At 44.2% G+C, this 19682-nt stretch overlaps 1 protein-coding gene across 1 annotated transcript in view; it reads right to left on the bottom strand.

Moving 5' to 3' along the window:
- Positions 1–4526: 4526 nt before the first annotated feature.
- LOC145405886 (uncharacterized) overlaps positions 4527–19682 on the bottom strand; it is a 32788-nt gene continuing 17632 nt past the window's right edge. The window contains exon 3 of the mRNA XM_080277142.1: positions 4527–4755. Coding sequence (XP_080133268.1) covers positions 4527–4755 — 229 coding nt within the window. The remainder of the gene's footprint in view (positions 4756–19682) is intronic.

The following is a 19682-nucleotide window of genomic DNA, read 5'->3' as shown; positions in this document are numbered from 1 at the left end:
GGAACACGATATTTCCGAAACGTCGCTGCCCTTTGGGGAACTCTTGAAACAAATTCCAATAAGACAACCGAAAAACTGCATGGCAAGTTGAAAAACAGAAAACGTACACAAGAAAATCAGTAAAGGAGACTGTGCCATTCAACCTCGTATGCCTCCAACAAAATATTCTGCCTGTCTACACCCACATACACAAATATATAGTTAAGTGGATGGGTGGCTGTGGAGTGGCAGGGAAGGTGGGAGGGAGGATGTGGTGGGGCAGGGTGATTGGAAGGGGTGGATAGGGTTGGGTGGGAGTTATGTGGGCAACATGGGTGGGTAGACAATTTGGGTCAGTCAGTGTGGCTGAGTGGGCGACAATGTGGGTGGATAAGTAGGGTAGGGGAGTGGGTGTGAAGGGTTGGTTGGTCGGTGGGTACTGGGAAAACAGGTCCATGGTAGGAATAGGTCCAAGGGGAATGTATTGCAGGGGTAATGGGCCCAAGCAGGAACATCGGGTCAGTGGGTAAAATGGAACAGGGGATCTTCTCCCACACAGAGTGGTAAACTAGGGGTCCCATGCAAGGCTGGTAAGTAGGATCATCGAGTTTTACCTGAGCAATGCCAGGTACCCCTTATAGTATACGGTACGTTTATTAACACGTTTATTAACACAGTAACCAAGTGGATGACTAAAATACATAACACATTGTATATTGATACACATCCAGCAAATACTCTCTCTCTCTCTCTCTCTCTCTCTCTCTCTCTCTCTCTCTCTCTCTCTCTCTCTCACTCACTCACTCCCTTTATCTATGTTTCTTTCGTTGTGTGTGATTAATGCTACAGGTGGTAGCAAGAGGTTAAAAATGAACTGAATAATGGATTCCTAGCACCAAGTATCAAAGACCATATGGCAGTAATTCAAGGCAAAGATAATTATATGATTAGCAATGGAACAAAAACGGGAAAGTAGAGAATGAGAATAACAAGAAAAGGTAAATACAAAGTAAAACAAAGAGAAGACACTATGTTGACCGGATATTACTAAAAAATAAATAAAAACTAGGAGGAAAATTATAACACTAATTGTCAGGCAAATGACAGATACAAGTTAAAAACAACATTCGAAAGTCCACATAAAAGGTCTTTAATTCTCTTAAAATATCAGCAAAAAAAGGGGAGCCAACAAAGACAACTAGAGAAGGGAAAGACTGGCGACAAACAGCGGTATAAAAACGGTAAGGCGAGTAATTAGAAGGGTCGTAATTTCGCTGATATATTATCTATCCATCTATCAGTTGCCAACCGCCTTAATCCCTTAAGGGGTGGCCACGACCAAATCACCTCCATGTAGCCCTGCCCTCCCGTCATTTCCCTGCCTTCCCCCCCAGCTCAAACCCCCCTCTCTCATATACCTCCACTCCATCCTTCCATCTCATCCTTGGCCTCCCCCTCCTTCTCATCCCCTCCAAGTCAGTCACATACTGTCTTCGTTAGTCTCTCGCTGTCCATCCTCTCCACAGGATCAAACCAATTCTGTGTATTTCTCCTACCGCTTTCCATCACATCCACATCCACATCACAACGCTCCTTCACATACTCATGTGTCAGTCTGTCTCCCCATATAACTCCACATGCTCCTCTCAAATAACTCATATCCACTACTCTCACTCTTGACTTCCAACGAGGTCCACGCTTAACTTCCGTACGTTAGAGTGCACGTCATCCACCATACTTCGATCCTAACTCATCACACTACCCAAGTACTTTATTGCATTCACATTTTCGATCTCACTGTAAATTCAGTTACTTCATTTTTCTAGATTATGTTTCTTTCACCCTGTCCCAAACTCATTCACCAAGCCTTGCAATTCCCTTTCGCCTTCTTTTGACAATATAGTATCATCTGGAAACAACAGTACAGGAAGTTTCCAAACATTGCCCTCTCTCATCAGGGCGGCTCCAACATCCATTGCCCTATATTGTATCTCTTTTATAGCCCCATCCATATACAGACTGAACACCCAGCGAGACATGACACATCCCTGTTTCAGGCCAATATTCAAACAGAAAAATTCATCCAGTTCACTATCCACACACACTGCAGCCTTAGCACCCTCATACATATTTTTCACGGTATTCAACAACTTCCCGTCTACTTCATTGATTCTTAGTACTTTCCACAATCCTTGTCTATCTACCCTGTCATATGGTTTCTCCAAATCCATGGAGGCCGCATACAACTTCTTTCCCTTCTCTAGACACTTTTCCACCAAAGATAGAAGAATGAATATCTGATCCACACAACCTCTTCCCTTTCTAAACCCCCCCTGTTCTTCTCCAACTAATTCCTCTGTTATTTCCCTACCTCAGTCAAAATGTATCCTACCATATACTTTGCATATTATGCTAAGGTGACAAATGCACCAGTGATTACCACACACTTCTTTTTCCCCATTTCCTTGGTACACGGGAATAATTATGCTTGACTTCCAATCCTCCGGGACTTTACCTTCCTCCCAGGCCAATCTGCACATCTTCCACATCCATTCTACTACTACCTTTCCCCCATGCTTCATCATTTCACCACCCACTCCATCAGTTCCTGGGCCTTTCTCCAATTTGATTTTCTTCAATGCTTCCACTACTCTCATCCTAATGATTTCTTCTTCCCTTCTCACCACCGTCCTTCTCCCAGTCATTCCCCAACCACTTATGCTCGCACTACTTTCATTCAGTATGTTTAACAGTTACTTAAAGTGTTCTCTTCATCTGGTCACTTTTCTCTCTTCTCCACTATCACTTACCATTTTTATCTTTCATCCCCCTGATATGTACGCTGATATACGAGGGTCTAATTCTTGGCTAGGATAGGAAACAGCTTGAAGATTAAAGTACGTTAAAAGAAACTTCACTAACCTTCCACATATTAAAAGAAAAAACTAATGCCAATGCAACAATTATGAATCAAATGACCTGAACAAGTATTCAAATTATGGACGGCTAGTATTACTGTAGTGTCAAAGTGGTTACATGTGCAGCTGTCTGCTTACGAGGACAGCTGGGCCTCACGGAACAGGGTGCTATGCCTATTGCTCAGAGTCACACACACACACACACACACACATCTATTTCTTAATTAATCAATCAGTCAATCAGTCTGTCTATCTGTATATCTATCTATGTACTTATCTGTCAGTATTTATACACTCATAAAGCAAGTCATCCATTAGAGAGAGACAGACAGACAGACAGAGAGATGCAGACATAGATATACTCATAAATCAAGTCATCCATTAGGGCACCATGTGTTCCATTATACTCTTATGGGTCATTAATCCTTCTGCATAATCACAGCCATTCACCAACATCCAACAGACAATTCAATAGCGCGAAATCAGGCACTGAAAATAAAATTAATCACAGCCATAAACTGCACTTTCGTTCCAGGAGCCATTTATTCACGTATAGATGGTTTTATGTGAGACAGTTACATTGGCAAAATCTCCTGTAGACGTAAATTTAGAAAAAAATATATACAATTTCAGCTTTCTTTAGGGGCGACAATTATTCGTGGGAAGGGTATGTTGGGAACTACATTAATGACTTGCTTGTGGTGAATATGAGCTGTGAACCAAAATTACGGAGTATCGTACTAGAGGTATATCACGTTCATCTTGACATCACCTGTATCGGCCTGCAACATTTCGGCTACTTCGTCCATGGGTAAAGAAAGTATTGCCTCTCACCTAAAAACATAATGCACTTCAAGATTACTGTGTTTCGTCAGGACAGCTGTTTGTACTGTGATCAATATGGAAATTTCTTCACACTGGGATTTGAATGGGGACACAGACAAACAAATTGGGAAGTAAAGGAGCATTGTGGTGTTGATGTAGTTGTGTTGAAAAGCGCTTGAAGTAAACTGAGATGGCTGGGCCATGTGTAGAGAAGAAAGAATGAGCGGCGGACAAGGACAGTGCATGTACGTGTGGGGGTAGGAGGGGAGGGGAGGGGGGAAGCTGAGGGTGAGATGGAGGGATGGGTGGAGATGTATATGAATGAGGGATGTGTGAGCCGGAGAGAGGACAAGCTGTTGGTGGAGGACAGGGAGACATGGAGACGATTCGTTTCTGGCCACCGCTTCCGGGATTACGAGTAAAGCGTCAGGCAAGAGACAGAGATTTGTTTTTTCTCATTAATTTCCTTCCAATTCCAGATAATATAATTTTCTGTGAACCAGGTTTAATTATGTAGATCAGCTGTTTTCTCCTGTCCAGTACCCAGTTAGGAAGAGCTGAATTAGTTAGAATGGTAATTGAGGATAATGAAACACACACACACACACACACACACACACACACACACACACACACACACACACACACACACACACACACACACACACACACAGATGAATGGAGAAATTGGACTTAGAATTGTTGTAGATTTTCCTCCCGTAGCAGGACCGGGCCTGTGGGCCCGCCTGAGGCGAAGCTGGTGAATAAAGAGGACTAGCGTAGTTGATGGATGATTAGGGGGAACTACTTAAGGCTGTTGTACAACTCCAAGTTGTTCGTGAGCCTGATTTTCTTGACGATGTTGTTGACAAGTTGTTCAGTGTCAAGCTTGCTCCAGTCAAAGTCGGCGATGGTAGGAAGGGACGAGCTGGTTGGTGGCGGCAAAGGGGAGGAATCACCTGTCTCCATAGGAGGGTCTTTGTCCAAGGCAGCCGGATCTTGGGTGTCTCGAGGGTCAGGGGTGGACTCCCGACTTAGAATTAATATATCACCGTAATTTATAGGATTTATTTTTACAACTTGCTGAGAAAATAAGACTCAGAATGTTACATAAAGTAGTAGTAGTAGCAGCAGCAGCAGCAGCAGCAGTAGTAGTAGTAGTAGTAGTAGTAGCAGTAGTAGTAGTAGTAGCAGTAGTAGTAGTAGTAGTAGTAGTAGTAATAGTCGTAACCGCAAATCAAGGCTCATCTGAATGTAAACCCTGGACTGCAGACAAAAATTACCCTTCTTCTGCAGTCCACCATCCTCCTTTGGGGGATAGGAAGGGGACTGAGGGACGTTATTATACCTGGGAATCTCCACTGCCCAGTCATGTTGGTGCCACCACATGAAGGTGTCTCTCTACAGCCACTTATATAGAGGGAAAACTAAGAAGCAGTAACCACACTAGATGAGCACAAAGTGAGAATCAGATTAAGCAAATGTTAAGGAAAGAATAGCGAGAAGTTAAAGCGAATTGAATCAAGTTAATGAGCTGCTGGAAGAGGACACAGAGTTAGAGCGAAGGTGCTTTGAAGTGAAGGTAAAATTTGGGCAAAGTTCTCTCTCTCTCTCTCTGTCTCTCTCTCTCTCTGTCTTTCTCTCTCTCTCTGTCTCACACACACACACACACACACACACACACACACACACACACACGACACCAAGATTTTATTACAACTACCGTATGATTTATCCCGTTCACTAAGATGGAGTATACTTCTTTTGAAGTATCCATATCGTTTTTTTATTCAGCGATTTTATGAAGGTCTAATAGTGGAGAGACTGCTACAGATTATGCAGGAGAGAGGAAAGAGAGAGGAGGAACAGGGAGAGGAAACTGGGGAAGAGAGAAACGAGAGAATGATGTTAAGCGAGGAACGGGAGACTAGACTAATTAAAGGATGATGATAATGATGATGATCTTAATGATGATGATGATGATGAACTTATTTCTAACCAATTTAGTTCGGTAAAAGGAAGAACAAGAAGAGAGAGAGAGAGAGAGAGAGAGAGAGAGAGAGAGAGAGAGAGAGAGAGAGAGAGAGAGAGAGAATGTTACGAGACGAGGAGGAGGGGGAGAGCAGAGGATGATTTAATGACGATAATAATGATGGTGGGCCTGTATCTAACCAGTATAGTTCCATAAGCCTATCCAATGGTGAAACTTATCGTCTGTACATGACAAGAATGGAATGAAAAGACATCATTGATTAAAAGATTGCAGAGGTAATTCATAACCCTTCCATCCAACAATTGTGACATCGGCGAAGCTTTACATTTTTCTTTTTTTTTAATCCGACCCTGAACGTAGACTAGGAGGTCCGTCCCACATATCCTCCCGATGTACAGTAACAGAGATTTGGTCCTCTTCAGCACTCACAAGTCATCGTGGCACTTAAACATTAATTCCCACTAATGCTGTTGTCAGGAGTTATGGATATCACACTCAGGTTTGATATTAGGGCGTGGTGTGGGCGTTACATTGAGACCACTAGGATCATTAAAACAAAAAAAAGTGAACATGGCGATAGGAAACTTTAGTTTGAATTGCTTTGAGTATGAGAGATTTTATTTCTGGTAATTGGGGAAAAATATTGCCGATAAAAAAGCATTTGCTGCACACACACACACACACACACACACACACACACACACACACACACACACACACGCACACACCGACCCGGTGAATTGCGCTCGCGCGCGCGCGTAAAATTTAACGCCTGAATTCGGTGAGGCTTTTTTTTTCTTTTTTTAATCTTTTGGTGCAGCATCAAACATACTTTTTTTGTTTTTTTCCGCCCAGCAAGGAAGGACTTCTCATACTTAACGAACTTACGAAATCTAAAACAAACTTCCCAATTCGAATCGTCGCTCTTAAATTAAAAACAAAATCGTCAGAAGATGGCAAGAGACAGAAATCAATGGTTTTGGAGTGAATGTGTTAAAGTTAAAGGGTGTTGCTTTCACGGTTAATTATGTTCCAGTTTTTGTATGGGTGATGGTCATTAATACCAGTTACATCCATACATCCGATAAGACTGAAGGATGCCATGGTTAGAGCCAAAAAATTACTAAACGTAAGATTTAAGGGAAAGGAACCATCAATGGTGAAGTTAATAATGAAGAATGGCAGGTTAGAACCGAAAATTAAAAAGGTCAGAGTTGAACAAGGTACAATTTGATATGAAAAAGGATTAGAATAGTATATACTGAAGAATGTTAAGGTTAGGACTGGAAAACGTTAAGGTTAGGACTGGTGAATGTTAAGGTTAGGACTGGTGAATGTTAAGGTTAGGAATGGAGAATAAGGTTAAGATTGGAAAATGCCAAGGTTAGGACTCGAAAATGTTGGAAAATGTTAACGATAGGACTGGAGTCTCTAAAAGTTAGGACTGAAGACTTAAGGTTACGACTGGAGACTGTTAAGACTGGAAGATGGGTGTTATCGCCGAAGTGGCGATATGTGAAAGTGAGTGACACGTAGGGGGACAACTGGGCCTGAGAGGAAGAACTGTAAAGTCTACACACACACACACACACACACACACACACACACATACACACACACACACACGTCACTGTCATTCGCCTTTCTCCTTGCTCTTTCGCACCCCATTATTGCATTTCACACTCCTACCTTTATTTCTGTGTACCATAAGTCACTTCGAGACAGACAGACAGACAGACAGAGAGAAAGAGAGAGATAATATACGCTCACAACGGCGTACTGGAAAACAACTGGTTCCATTTCACACTCACAGAGTAACCGTGTTGCACCCTGAACGTAAAAATGAATAAATAAATAAACAAATAACAAATTCGGACATTTATGAAAGTTGGTGTAAAAATGGAATGATTTAATGGACAAAACTAGGGAGATAATTTATCCCTTCAGGCCGAGGGCAAAATATATATTATATTCATGCAAACAGCAGATGATTTTATTTAGATTGGGAGGAATATTTAGAATTTGGAGGGATTATGAGGGATTTTCCGAACCTGGAGGAATTAGGGGGGATTTTTCGAACTTGGAGGGATTAGCAGGAATTTTTTCTAATCTGGATTGATTAAGAGAGATATTTCGAACTGGAGGTATTACGAGTGATTTTTCAAACTGCAGGGAGTAGAAACAGCCTTCATAAACATCTTCAGTACGACTGGTGTTTGCTAACTTGATCTGGCTCATTTGGGTTAAGGAAGAATAAACTAAAATGGGACATCAGTTTACTGAAGACTTTAAACCCATTATCATCAGCGACATGTCACCAAAATACAGTAGATTCTCTCCGAGTTCTGTCACGCTGTTATATGTTTCCATTATATATATATATATATATATATATATATATATATATATATATATATATATAAAATGTACCCCCTCCACAATATGTCTACTCCCGATGTATATATGGCCCCCCCCCCCCAATGCATACATGCCCCCACTAAACTTGCTGACCTAGCACGCTTCCCAGGACCCCACGCCTGGGAAGACGGTGCCACAGTTCAGTTCATAGTAGACAGCCAAGTCGGGCAGACTATTTTGTTGTGAGCTCGTAATAAACTCCTTATCTAGCTGTTTGTACAAGAAGTTTCTATCACCAAAGTATTGCAAGTTACAATTGGTAGCAGCGGTGTTTCGAACCATCAGATTCTGACCGCCTCCTCCAATTTTTAGTGACACCAACAGATACATGACGTCTCGCATCTCCCAGCCTCATCCCTCCTCAGTGCCTCTAGTGGTGTAATACCTGGCTGTGCTTTCCGAGTGTACAATTTCTCTCACCAGTGCTCACCTCTCAACCAACCCCACCCACACACCTTGTTCCTGACCGCAAGTGTCACCATCGCCGACCTACGCACCTGTTGCACCTGTTCCCAGCACCTGTTCCGAACACATCATAAATCCTGCCCCCACGGTGCCACTTATCACTGTCTGCCCACTGTCTGCCCACCGCCATTCTCTGCATTTGCAACTCAACAGCTCTACACCTGCATTGAACCAACATCTGCCCTCACAACCCACCACCGGACCCGCCGCCGCCACATCTGGTCTGCATTACGTGAGCCTCCTAAGACCGCCACTCCCTGCCGGTGGCTCATCGCGGCGTCTCTTCTCCTCTCCGCCCAGCTGTCTCTCCACCGCCGCCCCGCCCCGCCCCGCCCCGCCCCGCCCCGCCCCAGCCCAGCTACGTCCAGCCACCTCTGCACGTCATACATCTCGACAATCCCGTCTCTACTGTGTAACTATAGTATACCTTACCTTTCTATAGAGATTATCTTCGATTTTCTCTACAAATTGGATATTGTAAATATTCCATCTCATTTCCATTACCCCGTTTTCATCTTCACCTACGTTATTTATTATCCATCTCATCCTTCGCCTTTTATTTAAACCATCCATCCCCGCACCTTCATTCATTTTCACACCTACTCGTGTATTCCTTTCTCTCATTGTTATATTATACATTTCCACCTGCGTATACATCTTCATCCTTCATCTCATCTTCCATTGCCGCATTAAATGTCATACTTTCCACGTCAACCGCTTAATACCAGCCCTCTCGACCCGGAAACATCACCTGATCATACACCGTCTGCCGACTCTAACACGATCACTCATTTACGAAGTGGCAAAGAGTACCACCGCCCTATACCTGAGACTCCCGTTTCACTTCCCGCAGAATCACTTACTACCCATCCTACACTCGTAAATCCAGATACCTCCCCCTCTACTCCTGCCTCTACACTCCCTTCTTCTTCCTCCACTCCTTCCCCTGTCATTCACTCTCCTGCCTCCCTTCATACCCCGTCTTGCTCGCCCTTCACTACCACTACCTTCTCTCTCTCCCACACCTCTCCTAACGCCACTTCTGCACTTCCAGCCATGGCCAACCCTCCACAGTCTATCTATCTCGACGATGCCAATCGTCCCAAATTTACCGGCCAGGACCCGACTTGGTCTGTCTATGATTTCCTCAGAGAAGTCGACACAGACATCCACAATAGGCAGATCACCGATGAATCGCTCAAAGTAGCCTATCTCATGGGTCGTTTGCACCACGGCAAATCGGACATCGGATCCGCGATCCGTGCAGGACATTTTGATAACATTCATACCTTTGCTGATTTTCGTACAGAACTCATCAGCCTTTGTTGCCAGCATTCAAATACCGCGTCTCTCATGTGATTCATTAATCTCCTAAACCAACCAGATGAGGACTTGCGAGTCCCAGCGCAACATGCCAAGCTCCGCGAAGCTGCCGCCGCCATGAAAGCAACACTAGTAGCGAGATGCTCCAATTACTGGTAGGCACGAAATGGTTAGAAGACAATAATGGCGTTCCAATGCTTTCACTCACCAACTTTGCTGACTTAATTGGTTACCTGAGATTCCTTCACTGGCTTACTCCTAAACAGCGAGAGCTAGCCTTGGAAATCGGTTTCAATCCAGGAGATAAAATTATTCAGGTCACTAAAGCCATTCATGAAAGAACCGGTTCGAACTACACGTGTCAGGGCACCACCCAACCCTTGGCCTCCTCAGTCTGTCACTCCTCCACTACCCCAGACCAATCTCACTCCCGTCCCACCACACGCGGCAGACCTGCCACGCATCGCTCTCCTACCGCAGGTCGTGATCAATCTAGCGCCCGACAGAACAGACAATCTTCGATTCTTTGCTGGCACTGTGGTCATCCTGGACATCGAGCATCCAGTTGCGCCCGTACATACAGACGTCCTCACTCCGAAACCAGACAGCGTACGCCTTCCCGCTCACGTCGTCCACACTGCAAATACCACAAATCAAGCACGACTCACACCACTGAGGAATGTCGTTACCTCAACCGCCAACAGTCGGGGGAAGCGCCGCGCCCGTATCGGACCAATATCACGTAGAACCAGACACCCAACTCCCCATCCGCCATGTAGGTCCCATAACATCCTCGGGTTTAGTCATTCTCGGATGCAGTCATGACATACCAACGTCATTCTTCTTGGACACAGGATCTATAGTAAATCTGATCTCCGACAATTCCTTACATCTTCTTCAACTACATCACAACCACGTCAGTTTCCTAGAACCACCACACATTCGCCTATGTGGTGTCGAAGGCTCAGAGTTTAAGGTTAAGGGAAGAGTCACCCTTGAAGTCAAACTACACGGAGATTTGCCCCCTATCCCAATTGAATTTCATGTCACTAATGACTTGCAGTATCCCGCAGATGCCCTTATTGGTTTCTCCACCATGGCACAACACTCCATTGCATTATTACCTGCTTGTGGTAGTATAGACATTTCTGGATTCCCGGTTTACAGTATGGAATGTCCCCGTCCTGTTCTTACGATTAAATCAGTCCTTCAATTACCTCTGTCCCTATCACTACCAAAAAGTCCAACCCAGCCCAAACCACCACTATCATCATCTGAGAATACAGAGATAATTCCTTTACTGACTGTGAGCAAGGACATAAATTCCTCAATGTCTACTGATACATCATCTCAGCCTTCGGACATGGCTCTTACCTCCTCTCCCAACAACACTATCACTGACTCAGACATGTCTCAATTACCTACCTCACGCAGTGTGAATGATCTTCTCCAACACGCAGAGACGAAACGTGCAGTAATGAATACGTGCACAATTTTGTTACCGCATGAGTTCACCAAAGTATCTGTTTGTGTTGCCGGTGCGAAAGAAGGCATGGATGTACTAACACTACCTGAGACGAGTTGTGTGAATGGCTTGACTTATGAGTCAGCGTGGTGTACAGTCTTAGAGGACTGTTTATGCTACCTGTACTTGCTCAATGTCACAAATGCTCCACTAAAACTTAAAAGTGGTGTAAAGATTGGAGACTTCCTAGTACACCCAGCGGCCGTAAAGGTGTGCCAGGATTCCTCAATTCCTACTATTCAGACTGATGATAGTACGCCAATCCGTGTTTGTCCTATTAACTCTACGGGATCTGCGCCGACATATTCACCCGATATGCTCTCACATCTCACTTGCACAGATTTCCCAGAAAATAGGCCTCAACTCCTCGACCTTCTGACCTCGTACAGAAACGTGGTTGCCTTACCCAGTGAACCGATGGGTAGAACAGACCTTGTCAAACATACGATTGAACTACTACCAGGAACTCAGCCGATTTACATACCAGCGTATCGATTTCCTCACAGCCAGAGAAAGTAGACAGATCAAATGGTACAGAACATGTTAGACCAAGACATTATTGAACCCTCCGTCAGTCCACGGAATAGCCCAATTTTCTTAGTACCAAAGAAGGACGGCAACTTTAGACCAGTAGTCGACTATCTTAAGGTCAATTCTGTCACCATTCCAGACCGTTTCCCGTTACCCGTCCTCACTGATATGCTAGAATTCCTTGGTGAAAACAACGTAGTCTTTTCATCTTTAGACCTCCTCAGCAGGTACTGGCAGGTCAAAATGGAAGAATCCTCTCGCCCAGTTACAGCTTTCAGCACCCCTTCCGGACATTTTCAGTTTAAGAGACTCCCTTTTGGTCTGAGAAATGCTCCTTCCATGTTCATGCGACTTATCCATTCAGTCTTCAGCGGTATGATGGGACACTCTCCTTTTGCTTACCTAGATGATATCATTGTTGTGAGTAAATCCATCCCTGATCATTTTACCAAACTCCAGCAAGTCTTAGAACGCCTCCAGCTCGCAGGCCTGAAAATCAATCTCAGTAAATGTGACTTCCTGCGAAAGAAAATCAAATTCTTAGGCCATGTCGTAGATGCACAAGGCATTCATACTAATGAGGATAAAATTAAGGTGATTATTAACTTCCCAGAACCTACCACTACCGAAGCTGTACGAAGTTTCCTGGGCCTCAGTGGCCATTATGGTAGATTCATACAGCATTATGCAAAGATCGCCGCTCCTCTGACCCACTTACTCAAGCAGAATGTGCCCTTTGTTTGGACTAACGACCAGTCACAGGCTTTCCAAAAGCTAAAGACAGCTCTTGTAAATGCCCCTGTTCTAGTGTTCCCTGATTATACCACACCCTTCCTTCTCTGCACAGACGCCTCAGGCACCGGACTTGGTGCCTTTTTGATGCAACTCAATGAAGCATCAAGGAAGCGCGTAATAGCGTATGCTAGTCGCACCCTTACAACCGCTGAACGTAACTACAGTGTCACAGATCTCGAAGCACTAGCGGTAGTCTGGTCCTTGAAACACTTCAGAGATATAGTCTATGGTTATCCAGTGCATATCCAAACAGACCACCTTCCACTATGTGATTTGTTCAAGAATCGCAACCTAACAGGTAGGCTAGCTAGATGGTCTGTCATCATCCAAGACTTTAATCCCACTTTTCAATATGTACCAGGCAAGTTGAATGTAGTCGCAGACGCACTCTCACGTCACGTAGCAGCAGCTATAACATCATTGCAGCCCGAAGTAACTGAAAACACTACACTAACATCAGAAGTTGTTCGAAACTTTCAGCGCCAAGACCCCGTATGGTCCAAATTCATTTATTTCCCAGAATCTGGCGATGCCTCGACCTTACCTACTCTGCCAGTATCACTAGATGAGTTCATGCTAGATGATGATCTCTTGTACAGGAAAACACTACTAACAGGGAAAGACATGCCCAATCGCGAAGTACGCCAACTTGTTGTCCCCACTGCCTTGATACCAAAGGTTCTTCACATTGTTCATAATACCCCTCATGCTTCCCATCCAGGTAAAGACCGATGCTTGCTCCAAGCACGTCTCAAATACTATTGGCCAACCATGCGCCGTGATATCAATGCCTACTGTGACTCTTGCCTCTCCTGCCACCGCCACAAAGGATCAACCGGCTTACCAGCACCTCTCTTACAATACTCAATCCCGTCACGACCATGGGAAACTGTCTCAATCGATCTCTTAAAACTACCTCTCACAGAATCTGGCGCAGAGTACTTGTTCATAGCGGTCGACCACTTCTCCCGCTACTGTGTCCTCGTACCCCTCTCCGACAAGACCGCGAAGAGCGTTGCACGTGCCTTTGTAGATCACGTAATTTGCCCGTTCAGTACCCCTCATACCATTCTTACTGACAACGGTACGAAGTTCAACAATAGCCTTCTAGATGATATCTGTCGCCACTTTCATATCAGTAAATGCAAAGTCGTGCCTAACCATCCGGCTTCCAATGGCCTTGTAAACGCCACAACCGGAAAATCTTAGAGTGCCTTAGACATCTAGCCTCCCCTAGTTCGTCCTGGGATGACTGGATTCCCCAGGTGGCATCCTCAATCAATAGCTCCATCAATGCATCCATTGCTGAATCTCCTTTCTTCGTCCTCTTTGGTTTTGACAAGGACCTCCCATACTGTCTCTTATCCTCAAAGCCAGAACCCATCTACAACCTGGATGATTATGTTAAACTAAAATTGGCCAACTTCTAGACAATCCACCAGTATATCCAATCCACTTTGGCTTCCTCTCAGGAGGACATGCTTCAGCGCCAACATAAATCCGCCTCTCCTATCACTATCACTGTAGGCGATCTTGTCTTTGCTCATTCCCATATGCGTTCCTCTAAGTTGGATGACAAATTTACAGGGCCCCACCGCGTCCTCACTCAACAAGGCAACAAATTTCACCTCCAGGACCTGTCCACTAAGGACACCAGATGGGTCCAAGTCGATGACTTAAAGCAAGCACCCCCTGGCCTCATGTTGGAAGAATTACTTACACAACCTCCTGCCCCCTCTTCCCCTCCACACATCCCTCAGTCTACTTTGTCTCCACCTATCCCTCAGTCTCCTTCCTCTCCATCTCCACCTGCTCATTCATCAACCAATCAATGTCGGTCCAAACTGCGCTCTGCCCATCAACCTCTTCACGACCTCCCCCATTAACTCTACCCTGATTTTCTAGGTACGATGTTTGCGATCTCCCTGCTGGCAGTGCTGACCCTCCTGGGGTCTGGGTCAGGTCAGGACGATGGTGGAGTACGTTCCGGGGCCTTGGTCGGCTCGGGAGGCGAGGTAATGCTTATCGAAGAAATAGCCTCCTTGCGCTACGATCTTGCGCCCCTGGCCGACGTCGCCATTGCCCTACCTGCCTACGCGCACCAGCTCCACGGAATCAGGAACCATCTCACGGCCATCATGGGGACACACAACCCAAATGAGTATCTCTATAACCTTTTCCTACCACTCTCCTCTCAATTGCAATACATAAGTAACAGATTCACTGAGCTCAATGACACATTTTCCATTCAGACACCCGTTGGTCGTTCTTGTGTGAAACGAGGTCTCTTCGACTTCGGCGGTGAGATTCTAAGTCGCTTGTTTGGCGTTGCTACAGCCCGTGACATTTCTGGCTTCAACTCTGATCTCACTCATTTAGCTTCAGCTCTAGAATCCCAACGCCAAGTCATTGAAATCCAACACACTATGTTACAGAAGCTCACGACCCACCTAAATGAAGTCACGTCCACTCTAAACAACTTCACCGATATCTTACAATGCCACCTTTCAGATCTCAACATTATCTCTCAGTTCTACTACCTCAGACTCAACATGGATAATCTCCAACTGGCCATTGACTCTCTCCTGTCTCAAGTCTCTACCTTGGTTCGTATCCTGGTCGATGCTATAAATGGACGTGTCACTGCTGACTTAGTACCTGTCTCAGCTCTCCATTCTGTCCTGGAATGGGCTCACTCCATCTTCGGTCTCTCCCCAGTCCTCCCCTACTCCTCCCTTGAATATTATTATCCTGTTCTCGAAGCCACTCTTCTCACCACATACGTCGTCGTCCATATTCCTCTCCGTTCTGCCATAACCTTTAACCTTTTCCACATCATTCCCTTCCCTTTCCGCCTCAATGACTCCTTGTTACAAGTATCTGTTCCTTCAGAATAGTTCCTCCTCTCCCATGATCATCTTTCAGTTGCCTTCCTTTCTTCCACAGACCTCCAGAAATGTTCCTCCCTTACTCCGACCTCTCGTCTCTGTGCTGCCTATCTTTTCGCTATCTTCCCTAGCAGCGCTACACCCTGTGAGTCTGCTTTAGTTCGCAACCATTCCATCTACTCGGCCTGTTCTTTTGTCCCAGCTCCTGACCTCCCGGTCCACCATGCTCACCTCAACCATGTCCAGTACTTCTTCTTTGCTGTTCCCATCTCTGTCACAATCATGTGTCCTGGTTCTTCGGTTCGATCCGTCCCCGCTAGTGGTCTCTACAAAGCACCTTACTATTGTACCGTCAAATCAGAGTCCGTCATCACTTACGCCACTCGCTATCACCAAGCTGTCCGTAAACACTCCTATGACATCTTTCAACCAATCGACATGCCTTCCACCCTACCATCTGCCAACATTACCATCACCTCCCCTAACTTGCGCATGCTAACATTCCTCAATGACAGTGATTTCATTATGGATCAATTTTCTCTGGTTTTCAGCCATTCATGGGTTCATCCAACAGTTGTGTTTCCCCCTGTGGTTATCGCTTTCATAGGTTTTCTATTCATCATATGTGCAGTGCATTGTTGTGTCAGAAAAATGAAACGCCGACTCCAGGAAATCAGAGTCACTACAGGCATAGTACGCCCTACACACGACGTGGAATCTCCCCGTACTTAGTGCCCTCACATTCAGTGACTCCCAGTGCCATCTGACAATTAACCAAGCTGTGAACAGAACTCTGCCTACTAGAAAATGATGGTATTTCTTTAATGCATTACTGAGTGACAGTGTATCCTACAGAAAAAAAAAAATGAACGAAGAACAACAATAGAACTCTCATATCTACTCCTTGTTTATCATGTATCAAACTATTATTGTATAATCCCCATTATATCAATGTATACCTTCGACCCTTACTGGACGCATCCCTATTCATCCTTGTATATCTTATATGTATATATCCTTCTAATTCCCTCCCCTCAACATGGTCATGTCTCCCCTACTGCCCCTGTATCATACTTATCCCTTGTACAAACCTCCCCGACCTTGCCTTAATACTAAAATCAACCACCGTTTAACTCCTGGTGTCAGGAGACACCATCTCAGCTACCCGGGGGAGTATTGTACCCCCTCCACAATATGTCTACCCCCGATGTATATATTTCCCCTCCCAATGCATACATGCCCCCACTAAACTTGCTGACCTAGCACACTTCCCAGGACCCCACGCCTGGGAAGACCGCGGCGCCACAGTTCAGTTCATAGCAGACAGCCAAGTCGGGCAGACTATTTTGTTGTGAGCTTGTAATAAACTCCTTATCTAGCTGTTTGTACACGGAGTTTCTATCACCAAAGTATTGCAAGTTATATATATATATATATATATATATATATATATATATATATATATATATATATATATATATATATACCGGTATGTAAAATTAGATTTTTAGAGAAGACGTTAATCATTATTATTGTTATTATTATTACTATTATTATTATTATTATTATTATTATTATTAATATTACTATTATTATTATTATTATTATTATTATTGTTGTTGTTGTTATTGTTATTGTTGTTGTCATCATTATCTTTATTATTAAAGCAGATGAAACAGGAAGAGTGCGAGCACTATAAGCATTTGGGGGCAGCCCCTACCCACCTGAAGCATCGAAGAGAAGAAACGAAGAGAGGATGTGGAAAGAGAAAGGGAAAGAAAAAACAAAAGTGAGAGAGGGCTTTCCTAAATAAAATAACATGGTTTGCTAATAACAAGAACACTGGATTGAAGGGGTTAACGCTTCCATTACAATTATGCCTTTATTTAATAATTCTTGCTGAAGCCAGGTGATTTTCAGTTTTATTGGTTTAAATATTCTTCTCGGTGGTGTATTTTCAGTTTTATTCTTGAGATGTTTTCATAATGTTTTGTAACTACCTTCACCTGTAATTGGAAGACTTTTACCTGCACTTAGAAGAGCCTTCTCCAGTAATTGGAAAGACCTTCTTCTGTAATTGAATAAACCTTCACCTGCAATTGGAAAGACCTTCATCCGTTAATTAAATCTATACCTAAACCCTGCTCTACGAAAAGCCCTTCTTGAGCTGAATAAAATCCTTTGGAAACCAAAAATTGAATAAACATTCCATCTTTCGATTTAAAAGCTTAGAGGAGACACCTCGTTGGAAAGGTATTGGGAATTATCTCCAATAATCCCTGAGACCTGTCCCAAAATCTTTATGAGCAAAATCCCATGAAAAATCTCCAGCTTGATAACGCACTTTTAATTATTTCTTCCAGTTATCGGTCGGGTTTATTCAACATCAAAAGATCCTCCAATATTAAAGGGGAAGTGGGGATTGTACGTAACCCTTCAGTTCGAAAGAGCTGTCCTAAAGAAAATGAAATCATGTTGGGGTATTAAAGATAAACTGAACATATACTAACATGCTAGGTAGATGTGGAACCATTAGGGCCGTAATATGAGGCATCGCTCAAGTCTACGTAAGTGAAGCACTTTTTTTACGAAAGTCCTTTGAGTGACTGGCGCACAGCGGCACTCCGAGGTATACTCCTGGATCTTTAATTACGGTACCGGATTCAAGGAAGTAAGCAGGGTTCGGAAAAAGTTTTAAACCCTTCAGCCAAAGTAAGTCGCCTATATTTTAGTCTTGACACCTCCAGATGAGAGAGAGAAGAGAGGGGGTGACTCTAATGAATGAGGGTGAGATTTGGAAGATTCCGGTGTTGCTGTTTGCTGATGATACAATATTGTTGAGTGAAGATGAATGGGAGTTGCAAGGTTTGATGAATGAATTTGGGACAGTGTGTACGAAGAAGAATCTGAAAGTTAATGTAAACAAGAGTAAAGTAATGATGTTTGAAAGGAATGAAGTCACAGGATGTACAATGAGGTTGGATGGTGAGGATATGGAGAATGTGAGTGCATTCAAGTACTTGGGTAGTGTGATGAGTAAGGATGGAACGTTGGGGGATGAAGTGCGTGAATGGGTACAGCAGGGAAGGAAGGTTGTTGGTTCACTGAAAGCAGTGATGAGAAATAGGGAGGTGCGTATGGAAGTTAAGAAGTCACTGCATGATAGTATTGTGATCCCTACCCGGACGTATGGAAGCGAGGCGTGGACCTTGCAAGAGGGGAACAGGTCAAGAGTGAGAGCAGTGGAAATGAGTTACTTGAGAGGAGCATGTGGAGTGACATGGAGGGACAGGTTGACGAATGAAGAAGTGAAGGAACGTTGTGGGGTGGATGTGGATGTGGTTGAGAAGATTAGGAGAAATACACTGAGGTGGTTTGGACATGTGGAGAGAATGGAGAATGAAAGACTGACTAAGAGGGTGTATGCAGGTGAAGTGGAGGGAGGGAGAGGGAGGGGTAGACAGAGGATGAGGTGAAGGGATGGAGTTGAGAGGTATATGAGGGAGGGGGGAGTGAGCTGGGGGGAGGGTAGTCAAATGGTGGGTGACCGAGCGACTTGGAAGCGTTTTGTCTGCGGCCACCCTTTGCGGGATTAGGGCGTCGGGCTATAGATAGATAGACATCTCCAGATTGGTTCTTAGTTACGAGAGATTTTTCGACCTGGAAGGCGTAGGTCGCGATTCTCACAGGTTAAGGAAGCTCCCTAGAACCTTTTCTATAGCGAATTATTTTTGGTTATGGCCAGTTAATGTCCTTTTTGTATGTTATCTGTGTAGAGCATAGTGATATTAGAAGGATTTAGATATCACAGAGGACGGCAGTAAGGTGTAACATGCAAAATAAATCACATAGGAAGAGGTGTTAGGTAGCTTTATGAACCGACGAGAATAAGAGCCTTAGACATAGCCATCACTAACCCTTCCTTTGCCTTACTGCTCTCTTAACCACTTCATTATGATGACGAAGTCTTATATTCTATCGCTGCTCTCTCCAGACGATTTTGTTGAGCTTAAGAGAGCCCA

This window comes from Coenobita brevimanus, chromosome 68, assembly GCF_032717465.1.
Source record: "Coenobita brevimanus isolate Jiangsu-jjx chromosome 68, ASM3271746v2, whole genome shotgun sequence".
NCBI lineage: Eukaryota > Metazoa > Arthropoda > Malacostraca > Decapoda > Coenobitidae > Coenobita > Coenobita brevimanus.
The sequence above is the reverse complement of the archived record's forward strand: the minus strand, read 5'-3'. Positions and strand labels throughout refer to the sequence as shown.